At 38.1% G+C, this 25,230-nt stretch overlaps 2 protein-coding genes across 2 annotated transcripts in view; one reads left to right on the plus strand and one right to left on the minus strand.

Annotated features, from left to right (window-relative positions):
- The window catches only part of TSSC4 (tumor suppressing subtransferable candidate 4), a 62,516-nt gene that overhangs the window by 27,062 nt on the left and 10,224 nt on the right, over positions 1-25,230 (minus strand). The gene's annotated exons all lie outside the window — the stretch shown is intronic.
- The window catches only part of TRPM5 (transient receptor potential cation channel subfamily M member 5), a 43,086-nt gene that overhangs the window by 14,902 nt on the left and 2,954 nt on the right, over positions 1-25,230 (plus strand). Inside the window, exons 7-21 of the mRNA XM_072864541.1 lie at positions 1,118-1,220; positions 2,119-2,237; positions 2,863-3,213; positions 5,659-5,790; positions 6,967-7,090; positions 9,078-9,223; positions 9,998-10,110; positions 11,576-11,671; positions 14,099-14,357; positions 15,438-15,556; positions 16,078-16,210; positions 18,642-18,816; positions 21,342-21,510; positions 22,186-22,364; positions 23,663-23,795. Coding sequence (XP_072720642.1) covers positions 1,118-1,220; positions 2,119-2,237; positions 2,863-3,213; positions 5,659-5,790; positions 6,967-7,090; positions 9,078-9,223; positions 9,998-10,110; positions 11,576-11,671; positions 14,099-14,357; positions 15,438-15,556; positions 16,078-16,210; positions 18,642-18,816; positions 21,342-21,510; positions 22,186-22,364; positions 23,663-23,795 — 2,351 coding nt within the window. The remainder of the gene's footprint in view (positions 1-1,117; positions 1,221-2,118; positions 2,238-2,862; positions 3,214-5,658; positions 5,791-6,966; positions 7,091-9,077; positions 9,224-9,997; positions 10,111-11,575; positions 11,672-14,098; positions 14,358-15,437; positions 15,557-16,077; positions 16,211-18,641; positions 18,817-21,341; positions 21,511-22,185; positions 22,365-23,662; positions 23,796-25,230) is intronic.

A 25,230-nucleotide genomic window follows, 5' to 3' on the forward strand; every position in this document is an offset into this window, starting at 1 on the left:
AGTGATTCAGCTGAACACTTAGGGCTCTGTCCTTCCTCAATTATTTCCTCAAGTAACAGCCAGCACCCAGGAACCCCACAGTCCTTCTGGAGGACATGAAGCATTATTTATACTCCACAGCTGTGGAGCTTGTGCAGCTGTGACAGAAGAGACCTAATTCATGATTTACAGCTGTTAAATGGAAACCTAATTGTGGATAAGCATGAATAAATTAAAAAGAATGAAGGGTGTTTAGAAATTATCCTATCTCTTCTCAGTTATGTGTGTTCTTAAAAAAGAAAGACAAAACAGATTCACAGATTTTGCTTACTCTTTGTCTTGAGGCACACTTGCTGGACTTAAACTGAGGCACACTTGCATAAGTGTTTAAGAAAGAAAAAAACACTTTGAGATTGTCTTTATGTGAAGATTGAAGAGCACCATGTGCCTGTGAGATAAACCAAGTCCAAGTCCACTTGACCTGACCCGCTACTTATTCTTTGCAGTCCCTCCTGTAATCCTTAGCTTTAAAAGTTCCACATATTAATTCCATTATGGAGGACTTTGCAAGATCACTAACACAAGGGGACAGAAGGGCATCTAGAAGCAATATTGTCAGATGCTCACAAAGTCTCGGTGCAGCTGCACTGCAAGAAAGAAAACTCAATAGAGAAGCAGAAGGAAAGGGTACTGTATATATCAATATTTGATGACTTTTACTCAAAGAAGATTTAGAGACTATGCTTTTAAAAAAACAACTCTGAGAGCAAAACTTAAATGTCAAAGCAGGAAAAGGTAAAACAAAACTAGTGGTATGCTGGCCACACCATGACTATGAGTCAAATAAGAATGTGAGTTAAGGAAGGCTCTTTTAATTAAAGCACTGCTCAGGATAACCAAGTTCTGTTCCTCCTATCCTGCTAGGTGATTTTGGAAAAGGCAATAACTCCCTTCTTGCCTTAGGACTTATTTATATATGGGAAACTAATAGTGTTTGTCTTCTTGCCAAAACTCAGCTTTACAATTAGAACGTAAGTTTTGGGAAAATACTGTATGGGTGATCTCCACTGGGCTCTTAGGCATTAATATATAGCAGTAGGACAACGCGTAAAATGATGTTCGTTTCAACTCCCAATAGATTCAGAACATTATTTCACATGAACATCTTCTAACTCTGCACAACTTCGAGCAAGATGCTTCAGAAGAACTAGACACAGTAATTTTAAAAGCTTTAGTAAAAGGTAAGAACAATAAACACAGCACAGTGTAATACTTGTCTTATTTGAGTTCTTCTATGCCATTAATGTATTTCATTCTTGTCCAGAGCAAGTTCAGTTGGCCATTGGATCAGATTTCATTTCTGATGCAGAGTTCTTCTGTTTGTTTATTGACAAATTAACTGTGGCAGTTACCATAGCTCTTGTAACCTTGCTTTAAACTAGTGTTTGCTTTTTAACCTCATACTATTGTATAGTACTATTTTAATCGCTCCTTTATTTCACTACTTGCTTCTCTTAGTAGTAGAGGTTATAGAAGAACTGAAATATACTGGAGCAGTTATTCCAATTACAAGCCATTTAAAAAAAAAACAACAACAAACAAACAAAGAAACCAAAACCAAAAAAACCCCACCAAAAAATGCAAGTAGACCTGAACTGCCTTAGTTCCAGAAACAATCAATTTCTCCTATAAGAAATCTTCACTCTGTCTTCTGAAAGAAGACATTACTTGCTCTGCCACCCATTTCAGTTTGCATTAACTTAATTGTTTGTGTTAGCCTAAATTTAGCATGGGGAAAAAAAAGACATTCTGTTCCTAATGTGCTAATTGAAAGAAGACAAAACCAATAGCCAGTCCTGTCCCCCGCTTTCCGCAAGCCAGGGTCCCTCTTAAAATCCTACAGACATTTAAACTTAATGTTTTAATAGAGAATTCATCTAGCAAAAATTAAAATTTGTAAATATTAATATTTCTTAAGTTAGGGAAAAAAATGCTGTGAAGGGCTCCTGATTAAGCAACCCACAGATCTGTGGTAGCTGAAGGAGAGCATGTATTGCTAATCAAATTACCAATACTATATTAAATTAAACATAACAAGTGTAAAGTACTGAGTTTATTTGCATTCCCTATTTTTGCCAGCCTGTAAAAGTCACAGTCAGGAGGCTCAGGAATATCTGGATGAACTGAAGCTGGCAGTGGCCTGGAATAGAGTGGACATCGCTAAAAGTGAAATATTCAATGGTGACGTGGAGTGGAAGGTACCAGGTTTTATTGCCTTAGAGGACAATCAGTGTATAATCCAATGTGTACAGGACACTGAAACATCCTGATAGAAGGCTTCAGTTTTTAACACTATCTGCATTCTCCACTAAAGAGATTGGGCAGTGGTAGTATGCTTCCTTAGGCTGTTTGTCTTTCTGGTCCCCTAACTGATAATAGCTAAAGATAGAGGAATAATTCAGTGGTCATAGTCTCTTTCTTGAGCTCTGTGCAGCAAGAATCTTGCCCCCCACTTCTGTACAGGCCTTTAAAGCAAACAAACCTGAGCTTACAAAGCAAAAGAAACACACAGATATTACCGTTAGAAGACAGTAGGAAGAATGTCACTGTTTCCAACTGCTGTATATATGCCCAGTGCGGTGGGTACCTAACATCACCACAACTCCTACAGCATGCTGTTTGTTTTAATGTTTTAGCTTTAATGCTTACATAGACATTTTGTCACAGAGAAATGAAGAGAGTTCTACCTCTCTTTCTCATTGTACCCACTGTTGACCCTGTGGAAGACAAAATGTGCACATCCTTATGTTAAATCTTACCTCCCTCCTCATCCATCCATGATTACCTCCAAAAACTTCTTTTTTTTCCCCTTCATCAATCTAGTCCTGTGACCTGGAGGAAGTGATGATGGATGCTCTGGTCAATGACAAACCAGAATTCGTAAAATTATTTATTGACAACGGGGCTAACATATCCGAATTCCTGACATATAGTCGTCTGCAGAGACTCTACTGTTCCATTTCTCAGAAATGTCTCCTCTATGAACTTCTACTGAAGAAACATGAAGAAAGCAAGCTGACCTTGGCAGGGCTCACTGGCCAACAGCATAAGGAGCAGAAGGAGATCTGCCCACTCTTCACTCTCAGTGAGGTCTCTAGAGTTCTCAAGGATTTTCTCCATGACGCAGGCAAAGATTTCTATCAAGATCTCAGACATGGAGGCAAGAAGAAATCCGTGAGTTACAACTTTCCATCATAGTCCTGCTCCACTCCAATTTAGAATTTGAAAAATTTTAACTAGGTCTAGCCTTTGGGGGTGGGGAAGGGAAGGAAAGGGAACATGAGAGAAAGTCACTTCAGTTTCTCATTCCTTTTTTTCAGCTCATTATTATTACAGCTAAAATGGTTTGATATTTTTAATTTCAAAATTAAAAAGGAAAAGAAGGGAATTTCTAAGATAGACAGATTGTGATTCCTCTTTCTCCCCCTCTGCACATGGGGTTTTATGCAAAGTTTTACTGTACCTTGAACTAGTGCTAAGATATGGCCTCTGTTTCAGGATCTGCAGAGGCCCCTGTATCTCACCCTCTTTCTAGCACAACTTCCACAGACCATTCCTCGTTCTAGCACCTTGCATGTGGAGAACAGTTTGTTGATCTTATTAGCCTCACATGCATAAGAACAGATTCAATGAAAGATATATGGGGAATATGAAGAGATAGATTTATGTTTACTAAGGAGTAATTAGACATAAAAACAGAAGTCTGCATTTTTCATACAGAACTTCAAGCAGAAGTACCTGAAAGACAGTATTTTCTAGGAGAAAGACAAACAAGTGATGGCCATTTTCAATCCCAGGTCTGAAAATGGTGATCTTTGTACGTAAAACTATTCCCAGATTTATACTGTGTAGGAGTAGACTGGATATTCAATAATGTGCAGTACATGATATTTGCCTTTAGATCATTATAGTCTTGTTATTGAGTGACATAACACACAGCAAGAAATAAGAACAATTGCATGAAGTGGCCCTGGCAAGCACCCTGGCCAACACATGGTAAGAATAACATGTGATGGGTACCACTGTGGAATGCCTATAGTGCATTGTCCACAACTGTGCAATAGACATATCATCATTTTTGCATTTTGACAGTGTATTTAACATTTGAAACTCATAACTACCAAAGTTCTTGCAAGAGCATTGGAAATAAATTTGGACACATGATTTCAAAACAGAGAGGTATAGAGAAATTTCATTAAGATCAGAGTTTTAGACAAACTAAACAATTAAACCTTTTGATATTCACCAAGTTCTAGTTTCATCTTAAAACTGTTTAAACTGAAAAATAAATAAGAAAAAAAAAATAAATTCTCACTCAAAAGCTTCAATCACTTTTGCTTTGATAAAGCCTAGCTAAGTTAATTAGTAGTATGAAAAGCTAAGTTTGAATCTAGTCAGGACTTCTTTGTTCACAAGGACAGACAATTTGGGGCAATACCTGTGAAATCATTAAGGAGACTCCAGACTTACAAATTTTACAGAAACAAAAATTTGCCCCTGAAATCTCACTTACCTTTGTGGGATTTGGCAGTAAGTGAGCTAAAGCCAATTTTCTGTTAATAAGGCCTAATTCAGATATCAGATCACACTGCCTACTAGCTTTTTTTCCTTTAAAAGCTTCTTCCCACGGCTGCCACCAGTGGCTCAATCCCATTATCACTGGCAACAAAAAGAGCACCACTGTACTGGGATATGAGTGTCACTGCTGCTAAATTGCATGTCTTGTTTCAAGTTAGGAAATAGTGGTTACAAAGACTGATGAGACTTTGAGGATATCTTTGTCTCCTGCAAAGTTTTCAATGCAATTCAGTTGATTAAATGACTCACTACAAACTGAAGAGAAAAAAAACCCAACACCCCCCAAAAATGACATTAAAATAAATTTGAACAGAATCCCATAGTTTAAGTGATTTAAAAATATATCCTCACAAAAACTTATTTTATTAAAAAAAAAAATCCACTCTGGCTGCTTCTAATTAACACAAGAGATATAAAGGCAGTTTTTAAATATACTTAAAACTCAGAACTTGACCTAGGTTGCCATACTTCCTCTGGAGAGTTTTTTATCAAATGCTAAAGGAATAAGCAGTGTTCTACTTAAAATACTCCCTGCATGAGGGAGAGGTTTCTCAAAGGAAAGACTAAAAAGAGGGTATTGACGTACTCCATTCTTGTCCTGTACAGGGCCTTGGTGAGATTTATTTCTGTTGAAATAAAATGCCTTTTGTTCCCTTTTCTCTGAAACCATGTCCTCTGTGGCAGTTGAGCAGAATCCAATATAACTGCAGGCAAGCTCAAATTAGTTAATCACAGGTTTGTCTTGTATGATATTACACACCAGTAGTGAAACCCTGCCCTTAATAAAGTCAATGAGAGCTTTACCATCGACTTCAATGGAGTCACGGTTTCATCCAGAACGTTCTCACACATATTGAATTATATCGGGGACACAAGGGTCCTTTGATTCAGTACAGAATGAACTAATTACCTTCAGTCCTACAGGAAAGAAAAATCAAAAGAATATGAAGTAGCTGACAAGGCCAAGAGCAGCTTAGATCATGTCATTTGCATGGAATGAGACTGCAAAGCAGATTTTAATTTCTACAAACCATATTTCAGGATAAAATGAATACAAAGCGACTACCTGGGCCCTTGGATATGAACCAGAAAAGCAAAAATCCTTGGAGGGATTTGTTTGTATGGGCAGTACTTCAAAATCGGCACAAGATGGCAAACTATTTCTGGGCTATGGTAAGCTTTGAGCTATAGCTGCTTCAGGTGAAATATTGGCATATTTCAAGTATATGAGATGTTTTTTGCTCAGCCTTGCAGCTCAGATGACAGATAGGTTTGCTTCTAAAATACAAGATGTGGCATATAGGGTCTTTCACCTCATGTGGCTCATGCCAGCAGGGGCCAGAGGGCCTGACAGAGAGGGAGGGCAGAGCAGCAGCAGGTGTAAATCAGCACAGCCTGAAATGCTGCTGATTAACTTCAGCTGCAGAGTTGGCCCTCCTCTTTCTTGCTGCTGATGACTCACCACTCTAAGTCTCAGGTTTTGTTCCTTCTACAATAGGTCAATTGTTTGGGTTCTAGCTCGATGGAGAGGGAAGACAGTGCAATCGAGCATCTTTAGCTTACGTGCTGCATGCGTAGGGAACAACAGCATCACGCTCTCAAAGGCTGAGCTTCAAGCTGGCATAATTGGCTCCTGTTTTACAATCCTCCACAACTGAGGCCCTGTCTCGTGCATCTGGAGTGCAATGCCATAGCTTCCCTCCCCCCACAGAGCCAGACACAGCTACCAGGCTCCATCCCTGAGCTTCCAGATGGCTGCATCTGGCATAGGGGGAGGCATGGGGAGGGACAAACTGCAGCACAGCTCTTCAGCCAGTGAGTGTGTGTGCATGTGCTTGCAGACACATCTTCACCTTGCAGGGCCTTGTGTTTGTGGAGCCCTATTACCAGAAGGCACGTTTCTCTTCTGTGTGCCACTGTTGTGCCTCTGACAGCTGTGCTCCCTCCTTTCCCATATGTCCTTATGCAGGGTCTCAGCACAGCCATGTTTGAGGTATCTTGGCACTGTGAGACTGTTTTGCTCTATTTCCATAACGCGTTCTTCTCCTTTCAGTCTTTGACTGCTACCCCAAATCAGGCCCATCTAAAGTCAATCAAACCCAGAAGTCTCCAGCCTTATAAGACACAATAACTACCAATGTGTGGTTTTCAATTCTCAAATATAACCAAAACTGTCATTTCAATCGACATTTTGGACTTTCAAGTCTGTATTTGAGGGAAGATTCCTCAAAGGGGAGGCATGCATGTTTTGGTTTTTTTTTTTGTTAGATGTGTTCCTTAGTGAAGTCTCCCCAGTTCAGAAATGCCCTCCAGCGTATGGTAACGGCAGCACCCCTTTCAATTCTACAGGGTCAGGAGGGTGTAGCTTCAGCTCTGGCAGCCTGCAAGATCCTTAAAGAGATGTCCCGCCTGGAGACAGAGACCGAAGTAGCACATATAATGAAAGAGGCCAAGTATGAGCAGCTCGCTGTGGGTAAGTAACGGCACCTTTTTAACAGCATCAAAAATTTAAGAAGTAACTGCCATTGGAAGGCAAGCAAGTGAAAAAAATGCTGTTTCAGTTGTAAAAGGTCAACTGTCATGAATAATTTAACAGCCTTGCAGAACAGGCAGTCCCAAACATTCAAATATCACAGAAGAAGGACCTAAAAACCAATCATTTTGGAAAAATCACTGTTCCAAGACTGGCCCCTGGGGTGAATGGAAGAAATTACTCTTCTGCTGCATGTTGGTATTTTAAGCATCTGATCTTAGTACAAGGTGTGTTAACAGCAATGGGCAAGATAGAATAACCAAAACACTTTCAGGCTCACAGCAGCTTGGTTTTCCTGCAATATCAAGCTTGCTCTGTAAGGGCCACTAGAGCAACAAGTTTTAAGGTTTGTCTTCACTGCTAAAAATAATTTGAGATTACCTCACCTAGAAAAGGGCTAACTGCACTGCAAAACTGCAGTGACGCTGGTTTTGCAGCGGACAAGCCACCCCTCCCTACAGCGTAAGTATTCAGGCATCTGCTATGCTGGAATGCCAAGCCCTCTCCCCTTTGCCTGGTTTAAAAACAGATGTCTACACACAAGCTTCTCTGCTGATCTGACTTCAATCTAATCCGTACCTGAAGGTAGAACTGCTGTGAACAGAGGGCTTTAAAGTACGCCACACGTGGAAACGCAGAGGTTCTTTCTCTCCCTTTAGAGCTAGTACATCAAGCAGCTGAAGGCTCATGCGGACATTGCTACATTATTTATACACAGATCACATTTTCCCCTCTTCTCACAGGGACATATTATTTACAAAAAATAAAAGTCAGGTTCTCATATAATCACAGAGCTCAAGTAATTTAGTCATGGAATTACAGGGCCTAATCCAATACACAGAAGTCAGCTCCTTGGCTTTAGTAAGTATTAGATCAGATCCTCAATTTTAATTTCTGGCCTGGATAACACTGCTAATATTAAGTAGAGCAAACATTCCTTAAGAATGATAAATACCACATCAACTGCAAAATAAGTCTGTATATCAGCTTATTTTAAGTGAACTTGATCTTTCCCCAGCCCTCACAGTGTAACTACAAGGTGTAGGCTTGCGTAGGAAAGGTACTGAGATAATCAAGTGAATTAGCAGAATGAAACAGACACAAGAAGTCAGATCTTGTCTAATGAGAAAACCTTGACTTTTTGGACTGTTTATCCTAGTTTCTGAGCTCCAGGACCAGCTTCTCTGGAAACAAAACTACGCCATAACACTCTACCAAGGCTAATATTATTTTATGTCAAATAGTTATGTCTTAAACCCAAGGATTTGTTGGCTACAAGCCAAAGCTGAGCTGCTCCTTTTGTTTAGTCTATTCAGGAGAGTTGGGGGCAGCGTGGCAATTCATCCTTCAAAGTGTAAGAGGATCACCCAACAGATACAGTTGTGCTTGATATTGCCTAGAGGTCCACATGAGGCAGCTACAAATGAGGGACTATAACAAATACTGACATGTTTCAGTAAGATTCTTATGCTTGTCTGTAGAAGAACCAAGAAAGAAAAATTTATCCTCAGATCAAACAACAATAGGAAAAAACCTGAAGAACAAACCTGTTAGAAGCTCCAGGCTGAGAAGGGAGCATGCAGATAGAAAGAGGTGAGAGGGAGGTACTGAGAGATTTTCTCCCAAATAGTAGGAATTTTAAAATTACAGTTTATTTTTTTTTTACCAAAGCAAATCTATTTCATCTGCCCTCTGCCCCAACACATGTACACACATGCATAAAGCCATAGCGAGTTATTCTTGTGTCCAGGCTCTTTTCAACTACTTCAGCCTTGCAGAAGTCTGGTGCAGCAAGGAAAGCACCGGCAGTGCTCAGGCTTTGCTGCCACCGTGCTGCACCCTACACACATCACTCTCTTGCCTTACATTCATTTTTTAATTTTTTAAATTACAAGATCTGTTTGTCTATGTTTCCTTCATTTGGTAGAACTGTTTAGTGAATGCTACCACAACAGTGAGGAGAGAGCTTTTGCTCTGTTAGTGAGGAAAAATCAGTACTGGAACAAAACCACTTGCCTTCAGCTGGCTACAGAAGCGGATGCAAAGTCTTTCTTTGCACATGATGGCGTCCAGGTAAGTTTTACAGACCCTTCCCTCACCACCTCTACCCCCATGGCCTTTAAGCATAATGTTGGACACAGAAGATAGCACAGCAACTGAACAACCCCATGAAACGTATTCCCGTAAGAGACATTCTTTGGAGAGGGGACTCTTCCCTCTCCCTAGCACCATACAAAGAGGACGTTATACTGCATTCTTGACAAAGCAACACAGTTCCCCCTTTCTCCTCCCTTTCATCCAGTTGGCCTGCAGACCAGTGCACTGAGGAGAAGGTTTAGCCCTTATTCCATCCTGTGCTTTTTCTTCCTTCCTTGCTCACACAGAAGCATCAGGAAAGCACTTTGATCTGCCTGAAGCATAATGAAGCTGCTCCAAGATGTGAGGTAACTCCTTGTTCAGATTCAAGGAAGAGCTCACTGATAAAAGTTAAATCAAATTACTATTCAGCTTTGCCCTCACAGCCTGAGTTCTCTCCACATACACAAAGCTAAATTAAGAGTGATGGTGCTTTTAGCTCCCAGTGCCTGACTTGCACTTTCTTAGTACTACAGATGTTGCTTAATTCCACTTGACTTGCTGTTCTTTCCACTGTCCTGTTTATAACTCTTTGCATACTCAACATCATCTGCAGAAGGACATGCAGAACACCTGTTTGCTCTGAAGGTGTGCCTGCTCTTTAGGTTTCCAGAGCATTCATTGTCTTAGGAGCCACCGAACATGGATGCACTTCATCTGCATGTATGTTTTTGTGATGTTAAAGCCATCTCTTGTTTTCTTGACTTTCAGGCCTTCCTGACAAAAATATGGTGGGGAGACATGTCTACAAGCACACAGATCCTGAAGTTAATCTGTGGATTCTGGTGTCCTTTCCTAATCTACACAAATTTAATAGCATTCAGGTACAAACATAACTATTTGGGTGCAAGAGATAAGTAAGGGATGAAAAATAAGCCGTAAAAAATATCCAGATTCAAAATTTCTCACCTAAGTGATAAAACCAGTAATATCGCCTCAGACTGTCAACAGAAGGACTGCACCACTATTAACCAAATCCGTTTTCTATGGGACTGAGTGATTTGTGTGTCCTGTGCTAGTGCCTATTCTAATACTTAAAAGATCAATGCTGCAGTTTAACATAGATCACTTCTATTTTGCACAGTCCACAGAAAAGCCTGTTGGAATTCTGTCAGCTCCAGATTCTACACAGTAATGTGTAGAATATCTCCAGGTATAGCACCATCTATTTCTAGATTTGGAGATGCCTGGTTCAAACCTCAGTATCTTATCTAGAAAAACAGCCATAATAAAGCAGTATTATCAGCCACAAGCCTTGTATCTTATCAAGTAAAACAGCCATCACAAAGCAGTATTATCAGCCACAAGCCTTGATAACCATAAGTCAACCTTAAAAACAGAGGACTGACATGAAATCAATTAAGATTTTCAAATTCAATGTCATCTCTTTGTTAGTCTTCTGCAGGCATAGCTTTGGAGTTCGTAGTTTTCAGATTTTTGTCACAGTGAAGATGGCTAGAATCTTAGGTTTTCTTAAAAACAAAAACCAAAAGAAAAGAAAAGAAAAGAGCAGCCAAGATGCTCAGGCAGTCATAAGAATCCAGGAACTGAAACTTTAAGAAAACCTCCTAATATTGTGAGAATCATATACAAATCATCAGAATTGGCATTATGGAATGACATGCTATTATGAAATACATGTTTCTTAACTGTCAAACTACTTAAAAAGCAAGAGGAAAACTTGTTTGGCACTGCTGACTTAAGATTTTCCTTCTGCCAGTATCACTAAAAATGACCTTCTTGTGAACCTGGCAGCCACTATGACAAATTCAAGTAATTTAATGTGAAATTTTGGCAAAGTTTTCATGGAAAGGTTTAAATTATGATTCATAATCAAAGTCAGCCTTTCCAAATTTGTTCTGTTGAGGACATTTTTTGCCTCCTTTCCCTGGAAATGCAAGAGTTGATACCATGTTCCCTACTGCTTCTGGCACTTCCTCTCTTAATTGCTACTAAGAGTAACCAGGAATGGAGCATTGTGGTATCGTCTTCTAGGGCTGACTGAGGGGTTTATTTCTGCTCAAATCCTAAGTAATTTGAGGAAACTGAGCATCCTGCTCCATTTTGTGAAGCATGCCAATTATCAGTGCTCTGAATCTTGCGGGTGACTTCTGCCTTCTCCTTAGAAATAAACAGAATTTGCAGAGGTAAGGATTACACATTATTTGATAGCTTCTCAGTGGAGCAAGTCCAAGATAAGTACATGCTATCAGTTCTGTATGAATGCAAATTTAGTAGTGAAAAATTGCTAACCATCATCTTTCAACTAATGAGTTTATTTCCTTACAGTGAGGAAAAACAATCAAAGAATGAGCCAGAGCCATTTAGAGAGCTGGACAGTTTAGATACAGAGAGGACTCCCTTTTTTTCCAAGGAAGAAGATAGGTAAGTTTAAAACCATTAGTTAATATAATTTTTGTGACAACAATCAAAGAACAGGACACTTCTTGTGGATTAGTGAGCAGCTAATGATCTAAGGAGCAGCTGAAGGACCAAGAAATTCATTACTCCTCAGAAAGTGCTGTGCCCTCTGATTATTGCTGTTGTTGCACTCTAAAAGGAATATAGAAAAAAAACAGGGATATATCACTGTTTTAAGGAGACACAACTGTACTTGTTCTGAGCAGATAATTTCTACAGAACGAGGAATCTGCTTAATACTTGGGGAATCAGAAAGCATTTCTTGAGATTCCCTTCAGCTCGTAATGGCTGATATACACTGGATTTAGGAACTAAGCCCCTATCAGATTACTGAGCTGAGCAGAAAGAAGGTTCTCAGCAAAACCTTACATTATTGGAGGGCATCACTACATACTTTCCTACACAGGCAGCAACAGAATTACTTGCAAACATCAGTACCTGGGAATTTTATATTAAGCCAGCTTTCCACCATACTACTGCTCTTCATTTATATTTTAAAAGATGGGCCCTGAGGAACCTGAAGTACAACAACAAACTTATGATTTAGAGGGAGCATTACACAAACGGGTAACTGAGCACAAAGATTTTATCAGTTGCTTGTGGTCATTCATAGATCTGTGATGCAGAACTTCTGAATCCTACCCTATACCTCTGCCACACACTCATCACCAAAACCTGGGAGGCCACAAGGACTTAAGTCAGGAGAGGAAGACTTTTGATTAGCACAAAGTCCTCTTAATGGCTAAATAGCCACTTATATTAAGCATGTGCTCTTCAGTAGTTTAAAGAGACCTACAGAAATACATGAACAACGGTAGCAAGGAAGCATCATCCACAGCAGGAAGTGTTGGACCAAGCCAGAATTATTAGGTTCTATTTTTACCTCTGGCATTTAACGGCTGGTATATTGGAGAAAATCATTAGTTCTTCTCTCTCCCTCCCTAACCTATAAAATAGGTGTAAAAACATCTGCCTCTTGGGAGCTATTTGTAAGCAATGTCAAAAAGCACTTCCATATCCAGAGTGAAGCGTGGTTTGGTCATTACATTGTGCATTCCAATTGCTATTATCTTAGCAATTTATTTTAACAAAGAGGATCTCTCCCTCCCAGATCTATTTCAGCATCTTACGGTAAAGCTGCAATTATCTGTTTATGATATTAGCCTGTTACCATGGGAATGTATCTTATGATGTCATAAATTGAGAGGTAGTACAGAATCAGGCACATAGAAAAGACTGGCTGTGAGGAGAAATTTTTCGTTGTAACAAATGTATTTAATAATTATCAAGAATGTCAGGGGAAATTAAAAACCAGTGAAGAGTCATTGTTTATTTTTTGTGAGGTGAAACAGAAAACATACCCTAGTGTGCACATCCTTCATTAGAGATCACACCTCTCAGAGTCAGAAATTAAAAGATCCAATAACATCCCTAGCTTACACAGGAGAGCAATTTATGTGGAAACAAAACCTCATACTAAAATCAGATTGCTATCAAATACAGGTAACTTGCATTCGTCTACACAGGATAATTTCCATTGCCAATAGATAGCACTTCATGTTCCAAAACACAGCCAAAACAGCTGTAGGTGTACAGGTCAAATTTCCCTTCAGTTACCAAAATACTTGTGTAATTCCACAATAGTCAGACTTAATAAATAATTAACCTTAATAATAAATAAATAACCTTAATAAATAATTTATGAGGTCAACTTTTTTTTGCTAAAAGGCTTCTATATTACTTTTTCTGCAATTTACACTAATTTAATAAACGGCAAGATGACAGCGCTTACAGTTGTGTAAAGGACTAAAGTATTCCTTCAGTAGTACTCTCAGACTTCAGTAAGGATAGTCAAGAAACACAGGCTTAGTGCGATCCAGCACTTTTGAAACTGGGTCAAAAAGAGGAATTGTTTAAAGTCACAGCAACAACAAGAACTTCTGCATGCAAACACTGCAAGAAATTTTTAGAGCCAAAATAATTAAGAACTGACTTGCAAACTACATTGGCCATTTCCTTTTCTTTCCTATTATTTAGGATGATGAAGAGCACTTAGCCCACTTCCCCCTCTCCTTGTGTATTTGCACAGTGTTTGTACTACATGCAGGAAGACAATGAAGTTACAAATAAAATTAACCCAACAAAACTGAAATAACAAGAATATGCACTTAAGTCTGATGTGACTTTGTTTTTCAAAACCTTCTTTTTGACTTGAAATATTTCTGCTATGGTAATGTGATTGCTCTGACTTCTACAGTCTTTCTCCTTGCCACCCCCAGCATCTGCCTGTTACTATCTTACAAGAAGCTTTATATAAAATAATACTGAGCCTATTCCCATGAACTAATTTTAGGAAATTGTCACCAACCCTACATTCTTTTTGTTTTGCAGAGGAAATGGTAAATTGGAAAAGCAGAACCCTTCTGAAAACACAGCGTGGGCGACATTCGTGTTTACTCGGTGGAGAAAATTCTGGAGTGCCCCTGTAACTGTATTTATGGGGAATGTTATAATGTACTTTGCTTTTCTGTTTCTATTTACTTATGTCCTTTTACTGGACTTTAAACCACCTCCACCTGAGGGACCATCTGCTAAAGAAATTATACTTTACTTCTGGGTTTTTACCCTGGTCTTGGAAGAAATCCGACAGGTCAGTAACCTACAACATCTTAGTAGTAACACAGTAAAACTTAAGGCAATATTTTGAATAGATTTACAATCTGTGTAACTGCACAAGCATGAAGATTTCAAGTGTCAGGTGCAGTTTTGCACAGAAGACCAATACAGAAATTACCTTATCCAAAACACTCCACCTCTCTCTCCCAGAGCAAGCTCTTCCTCCACCATATATATAAACCTGTAGCTCCACCTCTGTTTTTCCATTCTGCTCCAGCCATAGCCAAGTCAAGTAGGCTGCTAAGATTCACATGTCCTTCACTTTGCAAAGTATCTCTCTGATTTCCCCAGAACTAGGTCCTCCCACCACAAATAATGCAAGTTGGAAGTTTCCTACACCTGGAAACACAGCAGACAAATCTACATCCTCTTAAGAGATTCTTCCCCGCTGGGGACTGTTTAAAAAAAACAAGTAAATGAATTCAGATTATTTGTGTTTTTCCTCAAATACTTCTCAACTCAAAACATTAGCAGATCTCTTTTTGGTTTGCTTTTCTTAAAAAAAAAAAAATTGTTACAATTTATTTGAAATTATGCAGCAAGGCCATAACCAGAGGAGGACATGGAAAAAATTTGGATCAAAGAACATTTCATTATAAACCTGTAAAGCATGAAGAATGCCAGGCTAAAACCCAATTAAGAAACCCAAGTCTTTGCCTACAAATCAAATGTGCACTCACTGACAATTCCAGTATACAAATGCCAAATCTGTTCATGCTGTTTATATAGCAATGTTTAGAAACTGAACTTTGACTGGAAGTTGTATTGTTTAACAGCCCAAATGCTGACAAAATCTTAAATCAGGCCTCAAAAATTCTTAAGGCTAATATCACAAGAATAAAAAGATTTGATTTTTTTTTCTTTTTCATCCAACTTTTGTGTTTCAAGACAGTAAACTGAGCTTATATTTTCAAGCTTTTTACCTATTACATTAGAAATTTGGTTTTGCTCTTTGCAACGAAAGAGAAAAAGGAAACAGGTGTTATGTTAAAACTCACAATGAAATAGTGAAACTGGAAACAGATCAATACTGATGATTATTTCTCTTTTTCAGAGTTTCTATACAGATGAAGACACAAATTTAATGAAAAAATTTAAGCTGTATGTGGAGGATAACTGGAATAAATGTGATATGGTGACCATCTTCCTCTTCATAATTGGGGTAACCTGCAGGTATATATCTGTTCCATGTGACGTGGTCAGCATCAGTAACAAGGGCTATGTATGTCAACTGACAGGAGAGTCTCATGCGCATGTGAGGACAGGCTGTGACATTTACTTTTACAAGCTTTGAGACATGTTTCTGTAATAAAAGCCTCTAAAATTCTGTGGAATCATAGAAGTTGCTCCAGAGACCACAAAAAGACATATTGGTATATTCAAACCCATGTACAGAAAAGCTCTGCTTTTTTTTTTTTTTGGTTTTGGCAATCACTTTTACGCGATGTACAATATCTTTTTTTTTTTTTTTTTTTAAATAAATCTCATTGAAGCCAAGACAGAGAATACAGTGTCCCTCCATCTTTTGGCTATTTTTCGTCAATATACAGACATTATGTTACATTCCTCTTAGAGCCCTGAAGCACTTGCCTTTTCCTAACTAGGCTATGCCTGGAAACTGAGTGTAATATTTGAGAAAATATTTCTCAGCAGTACTTGCTGAGATCTGATATTTCATTTCATGTGTTCTGCAGGATGCTGAACTCAACTTTTCAAGCTGGCCGTACAATACTTGCCATTGATTTTATGGTGTTTACACTTAGACTTATACATATTTTTGCAATTCACAAACAACTTGGACCAAAGATCATAATTGTGGAAAGAATGGTAAGTGTGCAATCTCTCTCAGAAAATACCTGTGCTTTCTAAAAATTGGACAGTAGGAAATCTTCTCTTTACAAAGGAAATCAGTTTATAATCTACCTTTATATTTTTAAGGCTTGTCATTTTGCATATATTCCCTTATTTGTCATGAGTATTAGATGCAATAAGTTTGAAATAGATCCTTCCAAAGACCTCTGTAGTCATAAGCTGGTCCCAATTTACTAATCCTTGTACCCTACCTAATAATTTATCCTCAGATCTGGCAAATGAAGAGTAGAGTGTCTTTGACTTACTGCTGCTCCTCCTACTTCATAAGCTGTGTGCATTCAGAGCAAAGACCTCAGACAGACAACAGGCCATTTACAGAAGGGCAGGGCGTTTACTGAATGACTCTGCTCTGCTTGGGGAAACATTATGTTATTTGCAAGAAGTGTGAAAAAAAAATCTGTGAAAAAGGATAGTTGCAAGTTTCCCACAGGAGTTATTCTTACTTGTACTTTGTAGCTCCAAGTTACAATGAAAACGTATTAGTACTTTGTGAGCATATGTTGGAAGATGTTGATAAAAGATTTTTATTTATTACCAGTTTCCTGCAAGAAATGAGACATTAGGACTACAGTTACTGTGCTTGGGTATGCGTTGGTATGTTGAAGTAGTTTTTTATTTAGGCATGTTAATCCTCTAGGCCAATTAGCTCATGGTAACTGATTAATAGGAGTTGATCTAATTGTAAGTGCTGTTATAGAATCTACAAGTATTTGATTTGTGACTCACAGCAGAGCTCAGTAAAAGCCCTACAGTCTAAACAAGCCTATACATTGAATAAACATAACTACCAAGCTATTTGGATTTGTCTACAAATGCAATAACTGGAACTCTAACATGACATTTGCTTGGAGTAGCAAAAGGGTAAATGGCAAATAAATATTTGTTCTTGAACATTATCTGGCTTACAGCATTAGCAGACTTTTATTGTAAGGGAACAAGTCAGATCTACAGCTCCTAACCCTTCCTTGCTGCATACCAAGCTAAACCAGGGCCTTGAACAAATATGGTGATGTGTCTACTATGTTGGCATCTTAAGTTGTATGAGATAACACAGATTAAGATGCAGCAAATAAGAACATAAACAGCAGCCTAGACAAAACCATGAAATGGAACCTTTCATCTTCCCCCCATCCAAACCAACACAATGCCTTAGCTTTGGTAGTTCTATGTTGTACCTTACATCAAATGAAAGAACAGTGCAAGTTACTTCAGTAAATGATACCTTCTCGAAAGGTTCATCCAGTGGGTTCAAGGAAGATCATTTCCCTTACTTAAACAGAGAAGCAATCCAAGATTGTCCCTTATTGTCTTTCTCCTTTTTAACCTTGCTAACAGAATTGCTGAAACAAGTCTGGTAGCTGCTAAAATGGCAGTTCAATGCCAGAACAATGCCCGTTCACAGAGAGACTGCAGATTGGAAAAAAATATTTCCAGACTTGCCACCGCTTTTTCGTAACTATGACACCATTACAGTCCTGCAGCATTGCTAAATTTTAAATCATCCAGAAAACAAAATACATTGGTGAAAGTCAGAGAAACACCAACTAGGTCTTGCCTGGCTTAGATACCGTGTTTTTTAATAGAACTCCAAGTAACATGCTGGAGGACTGAAATGCCTATGCTTTAGGGTAACTGCACAATCCAATAATCTAATTGAAATGAATCTACAGTCCCTAATGAACTTTGTCAGATTAGATGGGAAGAGGATGAAGTGTTCCTGTTCCACCAGGGAAAAATTATTGCACTTGAAATACATATTAGTTTTTTTTTTTAAAGTAAGTGTTTTAGGATGCAATTACTTCTGCTTCTGTAGAGAAACACAATGTTTACAAGCAGGAAGTCCTGAAAACAATCCCTCAGATGCATTACTTACCTTGAAAACCCAAGACAGAAGCTACCTGATCCTTGCAGCCTTCAATGTCTGCTGTATTGGTGATTCAGTATTCATCAATGAGCACTGACTGTTACCAGGATTCACTGCTGCAGCAGAACTCTTGTAATTCACAGTAAAGCAGTCGATGGTACTGAGATCTCACAGAAAATCTGCATTTTAAAGGTACAATGAGATTCGCTTAAAAGATAAAATGTATTTCATTTTTAAATGTTAGATGATTGAAAAGCAAGGTTTTAATTTAAAACACGCCTTTATCTAAATGAGCTGTCAAAGAAAAATGCTGATTACAGGCCAAGAACAATATGATAACAGCAAGGTCAAGAGAGAAATTCTGTGCATGGAACTGTATCCTATTACATCTCCTTTGACCTAAACAAGCTTGTAAAGAAATAGATTTATTTCAGTTGTTTTCATACAGAAAGACTACTGTTCTTTGACTATGCTATTACAGTCACCTCTCCTCCTTTTCTCCCCTCCCCCTCTCTTTTTTAGATGAAGGATGTTTTCTTCTTTCTGTTTTTCTTGAGTGTGTGGCTCATTGCCTATGGTGTGACAACTCAAGCTCTACTTCATCCTGATGACAGTCAAGCAGAATGGATATTCAGAAGGGTGCTTTATCGTCCCTACCTTCAGATATTTGGCCAGATTCCACTGGATGAAATAGACGGTGAGGAAATTTCTTTCCCCTCTAACTTGGCCATTTTTGAATGCACACTTCTGATTAGAGCATGGAATTCCTTTCCAGTATTGTGTTGTTTGTTTTTTTTAATCTTTGTCTTGCAGGCCAAAGCTTTCACATTACTATGATATAAATAACGTATTTGCAAGAAGATAATGTGCATTGTGGAATTCCATTAGAGCATAAGGGTTGGCCCTATTTAGACAAGCTGTCTGAAATACTCACACAAGGATTTGCAGTTTTAAAGGCTGGCATAGCTTCTTTCACTTCAATCCATTTCCGTTCAGTTTAACCTAGACCCAGATAACCCTCTGTAAACTGAAATAATAGCACCTCCATACATTTTGGCAGTAGTTTAACATGGCAGTGTTAAAGCAGTACAGTTCTGCCCGTAAGCAAACACTTATGTTTTAGAATAAATAGTCCTGTAGAGCATTTATTGACTCTGGAGGTAAAGCTGTCCAAATCAAATAAAGCTAGTAATTGCATATGTGCCACATTTCAAACAAAACAAAAATAATCACAAGACACGGAAATACTTGGACATAAAAGTTCAAAGGCAACATTTCTCATAGGTAAGCAGGTAAAATACAGAATAGGTCATCTCCCAAAGAAGTCTGAAGTAATGCCAAAGCATTTAGCCAGAATAACAGTGCTAAATGTCAGTGGCAATATTGAAGTAGGATTCAAACATGAGGTAATATAGATGGAACAAAAAAAATCCCAAAGAAGCAAACCAGTAAGCATTCTTTCATGTTCACTCTGCTTAGTAAGTAAAGGCATATGTCTTGGAAAAGCCAAAAAAGTCTGAATGAGACAAAAGAGCAGGGGTGTGATTCATCTCACAACTTTAAATGCCTACGGTGTAAACATGCACAGCACAACCAGTCACTCTTATTTCCATTAAAGCAATTGGAGAGAAACAAATATTTCTGGAATAGGATTAATCTCATTTGGAAATAGGTCAGATGTAGCATTCCCTAGAAATGTGTGTTTCTCTCCATTGAGACTCCAAAGGGTGTCTTCACCTGGATAAATAACTGGTTAAAAGACAGAGGAAAAAAGAATTAATTACATGGGCAACTTCCAGAAGGGAGTCATTTGTCCTGGGGCCCTCTGGGGCTTATTCTGTTTAACATCTTTATGAAAGATATGGAAAAGGAGATGGGTAATTAGGGGGACAAAATTTGCTGATGAAACTACATTACTGGGTAGTAAAGACTAAAGCTGACACCTAAGAGTTGCAGAGGACCCTCATGAGTGCTAAATCATCAAATTAAATTCAGTGTAGATAAATATAAGGTAATGCACTTGCTGAAAGCAGTCCCAGCTGTGATGAGCTTTGATATAACTGTATGCTCTAAGGAACATGATCATGGGGTTATCCTTAGGAGTGAGGAAAAGAATTATTAGTGAAAAAATGGAGAACAAAAAAGTAAATATTATGCTACTCTAAATTTGTGGATTTAATTCATAGCTAGAGACAGCATACAGGGCTAGACCTCTAGTCTGATGCAGTAGAACCATTCTTACTAACCTCGACTGCAAGCTCAGATGTACAAAGTAGTTTAAATTTAGAATCAGGAACCCCATTCCCAGCTTTTATTGAGTTTTCTCCTCTAACATGCGTACCAGCATGAGGACTGCGAAGACACAAGTATGTGTGGGAACACAACTGCTAAATACTCAAAGGTGGTTTGACTTTGGGAACTCAAAACTAGTCTAAAAAGGATACAGCCTTTTCAATACAATCCCCCTTTGCTGAAAGTTACTAAAAAGCCAGTTACAGCCTTGTCAATACAACCCCCCTTTCTGAATGTTACTAAAAAGCCAGCTGTGACAGCCATCTTGCCACTGAATGAGCAGCCAAGTTGTGGAGGTCTGCATTGTCCTAGGGTTGCAAACCTCTTGCACATTAAAGCAATGTCTCTTCATGTACACAACATGATTACATTTTCACAAAATTAAAGACATAGGATATTAGTTCACATAAATGATCTTTCAACTGCAAGAACTAGCTCAGTAGCTCAAGCAGTCAAAGAACTGGCCTTTTAGGGTTAAGAGAGTCTCGTAATTTACGGTCCTGCTAGTAGTCAACAAGAGCAGTACAAAAATACTACCACAATATTGGGTTTAAGCTTTTAATGACTGTAAAATATTCAGAACAAAATTATGCTGCCAAGTTAAATCTCATTTTAGGAATCAATATCATCATTGTCCTTGATTTGCATCTTAACGGTAAAGGTACTAAATATACGCATCCATCCATGTCACTATTTTTTTTAAAAAAGACATGTTTAGAGATATTAATTCAGTTTTTATAGCTATGCATTGAAATAGCTATGAAATGCATTACTTCAGACCTCAGGAACAATTTGCAATTCTTGCCATTCTTTGTTGAAAGTCAGAGATTTGCTCACCAAAATGTAAAGCTTTTGTCTCCACTCTAAGAAATACATGTAGCAGTAGGATCTGTCAAAACTATTCTTTTATTTCTCTATCTTCCTTTGCAGCATCACGAACATATCCCAGGAACTGTACATTTAATCCACTGCAGATCCTGCAGGAGAACTCACCATCGTGTCCTAATAGCTATGCCAACTGGCTTGTCATACTTCTGTTGGTCATCTTCCTACTAGTCACAAACGTTCTCCTTATGAATCTCCTGATTGCTATGTTCAGGTAAGAGCGATTTCAGTAAGTATCAAGACAGAGGCTGCAAAGGTTTAACTGAATGCCCACATTTACTACATTGCCATTGGCTATTAATTTTGGAATACGCTAGTAATTTTCCTAATGAATATTATTTGGGGATTAATAGGTAGACTTCTGTGATCATATAGTTCTTAAATTCTCATCATCCTTACTCTAGCCACATTAAAGACAAGAAGAAAAGAAGCCTCTCTGACTGCTAAAAATTCAATTAAACATGCATAGAAGGGTCTGGATCCCTGACTGTGCTGCAGCACAAGTCTGCAGGTGCAAAGCAGCTGTAAACTTGGCAGACTTAACAGTGGATAATCTGCACGTAGGGGAAATGCTTGATGTCAACACGGCTAATAATGATTCATTTGGTTGAAGAACTGACGTGGCATGTTTGCTAATCTTTCCTGAGTGAAGTGGAATTACCTTTCTTTTAAAAAAACCCCAAAACCTAATGTATTTTTTAACATTTGAAGACTGCAACTGCAATTATTTTAATATCTAAGAATTGGCACAAACTTTAGATTAAATTAACACTACTTGCTGAGCTCGCTGTTCCTTTTTTAAAGTAAATGTGAGACTAAATTTTGTAATAATAAGCTTTAGCTTGTTGCGGTAAAAACAATTATATACTTTTTTTCCCCCCAATTACAGTTACACTTTTCAAGTTGTTCAGGGCAATGCAGACATCTTCTGGAAAATTCAGCGCTACAACCTGATTGTTGAATATCATGGGCGGCCTGCCTTAGCACCACCATTTATCATTATTAACCACATAACTCTGGTTCTCAGAAGAATCTTCAACAAAATGGAACATAAAAAAGAACATCTGGGTGAGTTGTTAACAAACATCTAGCAACTGGAGACCCTGACACTCTCCTAACACGTGCTGCATAGGCAAAACAGAAGAGCAGTTAAGATTTCCTTAAGCCAAGAGTCACAATTTATTTTTAACAAAGAATGCCAGGAGAGTACAAATGAAAAATTAAGGCTTATAATGTATCCTCTACTATAAACAGTTTCCCACAATACATTTCTTTATCCACCATAGTTATTACAACAAAGGTGTCGATATGAAACTGGTTAAAGGGATTTGATTTCTGAAGAGATAACAATGGATAGGTTTAATGAATAGTTATTTCATTTGCTCCTGAATTTTAGTAATTATTAAGTATGGACAACCCTAAAAACATATGTCAAGTCTAAAAATCTACTAGGATCAGTAGAATTTCCCAATAGAGACACAGCGAGCATGCTTAGAGAAATGGTGGTCCCTTAAAAGTTATAATTAAAAATTACAGAATGCATTTGGGGTGATGGCAAACTTGGCCCATCTTGTTTAATAGTGTCTGATAATAAGCCTATTTACTCCTCATGTGCAGGCTGATAATGGGCTTTGGAGCAGAACTGTTGTCGGACTGGACCAATTCAGAGCCCTTTGACTAAGCTCCCTTTCAGACTAACTTCTGGCTATCAAAGTATACTGCCAAAGATTCTTCAAGAAAAATATAAAAATTCTTTTTTCCCCTAAGAAAGCAAGTACCTGACTGCTCAGGTTATAGATTCTGTAGCATTTGGAGCATGCAGCAAGTGTGCCCTTTTACCAGTCTTTACAAAGATACAAACTAGTATGTTACATTCAAAATATGTCTGTGAAATTGAGGTTTGTTGTTGGCTGGGACACTTGACAACAACAACAGGCTTTATACTTCAGGGTGGAGGGATTTATTCATAGTTTGTCCTTCCTATTTATAATTGTTCTAATAAAGAAGCTTAGATTATAAAGTGCATCTGAACATAAAGCTCTGCTCATTAAATACTTTGGGGCTAAAATATGTCAGAAGTCCAGTAAGGTTGTAAATGAGTTTAGATGGAACCACAGAAATTGGTCCCTGCTGTTCTTTAGAAAACTCAGGAGTCATATCCAACTACAAAAAGGTCTATTGCCTTCCACCACAAGAAAAAAAAGTAGAAAATACTTATTTTACTCTGCATTTTCATAACATAACACTCCTGCAATGGCAAAGGGCCTGCAATGGCAAGACTTCATTTTTCTTTAGCATAGCACCCTTCCATTACTAGTATAAGAGAAAAGGGAGTAAAATATAATTCTTAATTTTTTTTCCTACAGAAAGAGAACTTCCAGCTGGCCTAGATCAAAAAATCATAACATGGGAGCTGGTGCAAAAAGAAAATTACCTTGTAAACCTTGAACAAGAAAGGAAAGAAAGCAATGAAGAAAGGCTGAAAGCCACATCTAATAAGTATGCTATTCTGACCCACAATAAGTGTACCTTGCAAGTCTTCAGCTTTGAATGAGATGAACATTCAGGTGCTTGTAAAGCTTAAATGAAGAGTCCAACTAGAATGCAGTTAGGAAATACGCAGTCCATGAAAAAATGTGAGAAACCAGCATCACTACGGTATTACAAGAGTTTTTGGCACTCTTGAAGTATGTACAGACCTGTAAGCTCCAGCCAGATCTTTAGCCAAGCTCAATGAAAATCATATTAATGAAAAAATGGTGGAAGAATAGTTCCTTTGCTATACTTCCATCCCCTGTAGGAATACAACACAGACTTTTGAATTAGACTTTTAAATGGCTTAGACTTTTGAATGGAAGTTTAAGATATCTTGAATTACCCCCAGCCCACAGATGCAGAAGAACAACTATTTACGGCTTTATGGCATCAGACTACAGTTTGCCACAATAAATTAATTATATTGGATCTAAAATTGTATTTAATTAACTGAGTCTCCATTTAAATACTTGTCTAAAATATTTCCCCAGTAGGAATATCACTTAAATTGGTTTAGTATTCTAAAGAAAAAGTCCTAAATTATTATTATGAGGTTTACTCCTTTAAGTGAGAAACAAAGTAGTTATATGTAGGGAAAACAGAAACATCTAAAGCAATATTGAAAACCAGACAGCAAAGCATTCTTTAAAGAAGCTTTTAACACCTGTTTCAGCTGTTTCCTCTTATGATAAAACTTACTTCAAATAGAGGCCCAATGGGTGTGAAAGTTATCATAAGAAGAGAGTTCCATGAAATATTCTTGTGCTGTCTGTTTTCTGAAAGACAGCACAGGCAATACAAACCTCCATCTAACTCACAGAATGGCTGGAGACCAGAATACCGTACTTGGGCATGTTCTTGGAAAATACTCTTCTCCCTCTAATCTACACAGACTCTTAATTCATAATAATTCAGAATTATTACATTGGTTTAAACTTTATTCTCATAAGCAGATCACTGACAAACCCTAGGAATGAGAGCTCAATTGTTGAGATCAAGCAATAAATATGTATTTGCCTCCAAAGGGCACAATTATATTCTTTCTAGCTCTAAAGCTAGAAAGCTTTAAAGATGGTACATTGTAGATGAAGTTACTGCTTGGAGGGGAAAAGTAAGAATCAGTCTGGCTTCACAGTATTTCAGGTATAGCAGAACCAGAAAGAGACTGGAAAAGGTTCAGATGAACACCACTAAACCTGTGGCTTTTTATCTTTGCTCTTAGGTGGTAGCAGTGTGTATCTGAAATCTTATGAAACCCTCAAAGTGATTCTTTGAACTTTGCATTGAACCAATCCCAAAATGCATTAGACCCATTCCAGCAGCAGCTTTTTCACATAGACCTGAATGGAACGTAACCTGTTAGAGGGAAACTTTGAAATCATGGTTAGGACAAAGCAGA

This window comes from Ciconia boyciana, chromosome 6 (assembly GCF_034638445.1).
Source record: "Ciconia boyciana chromosome 6, ASM3463844v1, whole genome shotgun sequence".
Lineage (NCBI taxonomy): Eukaryota > Metazoa > Chordata > Aves > Ciconiiformes > Ciconiidae > Ciconia > Ciconia boyciana.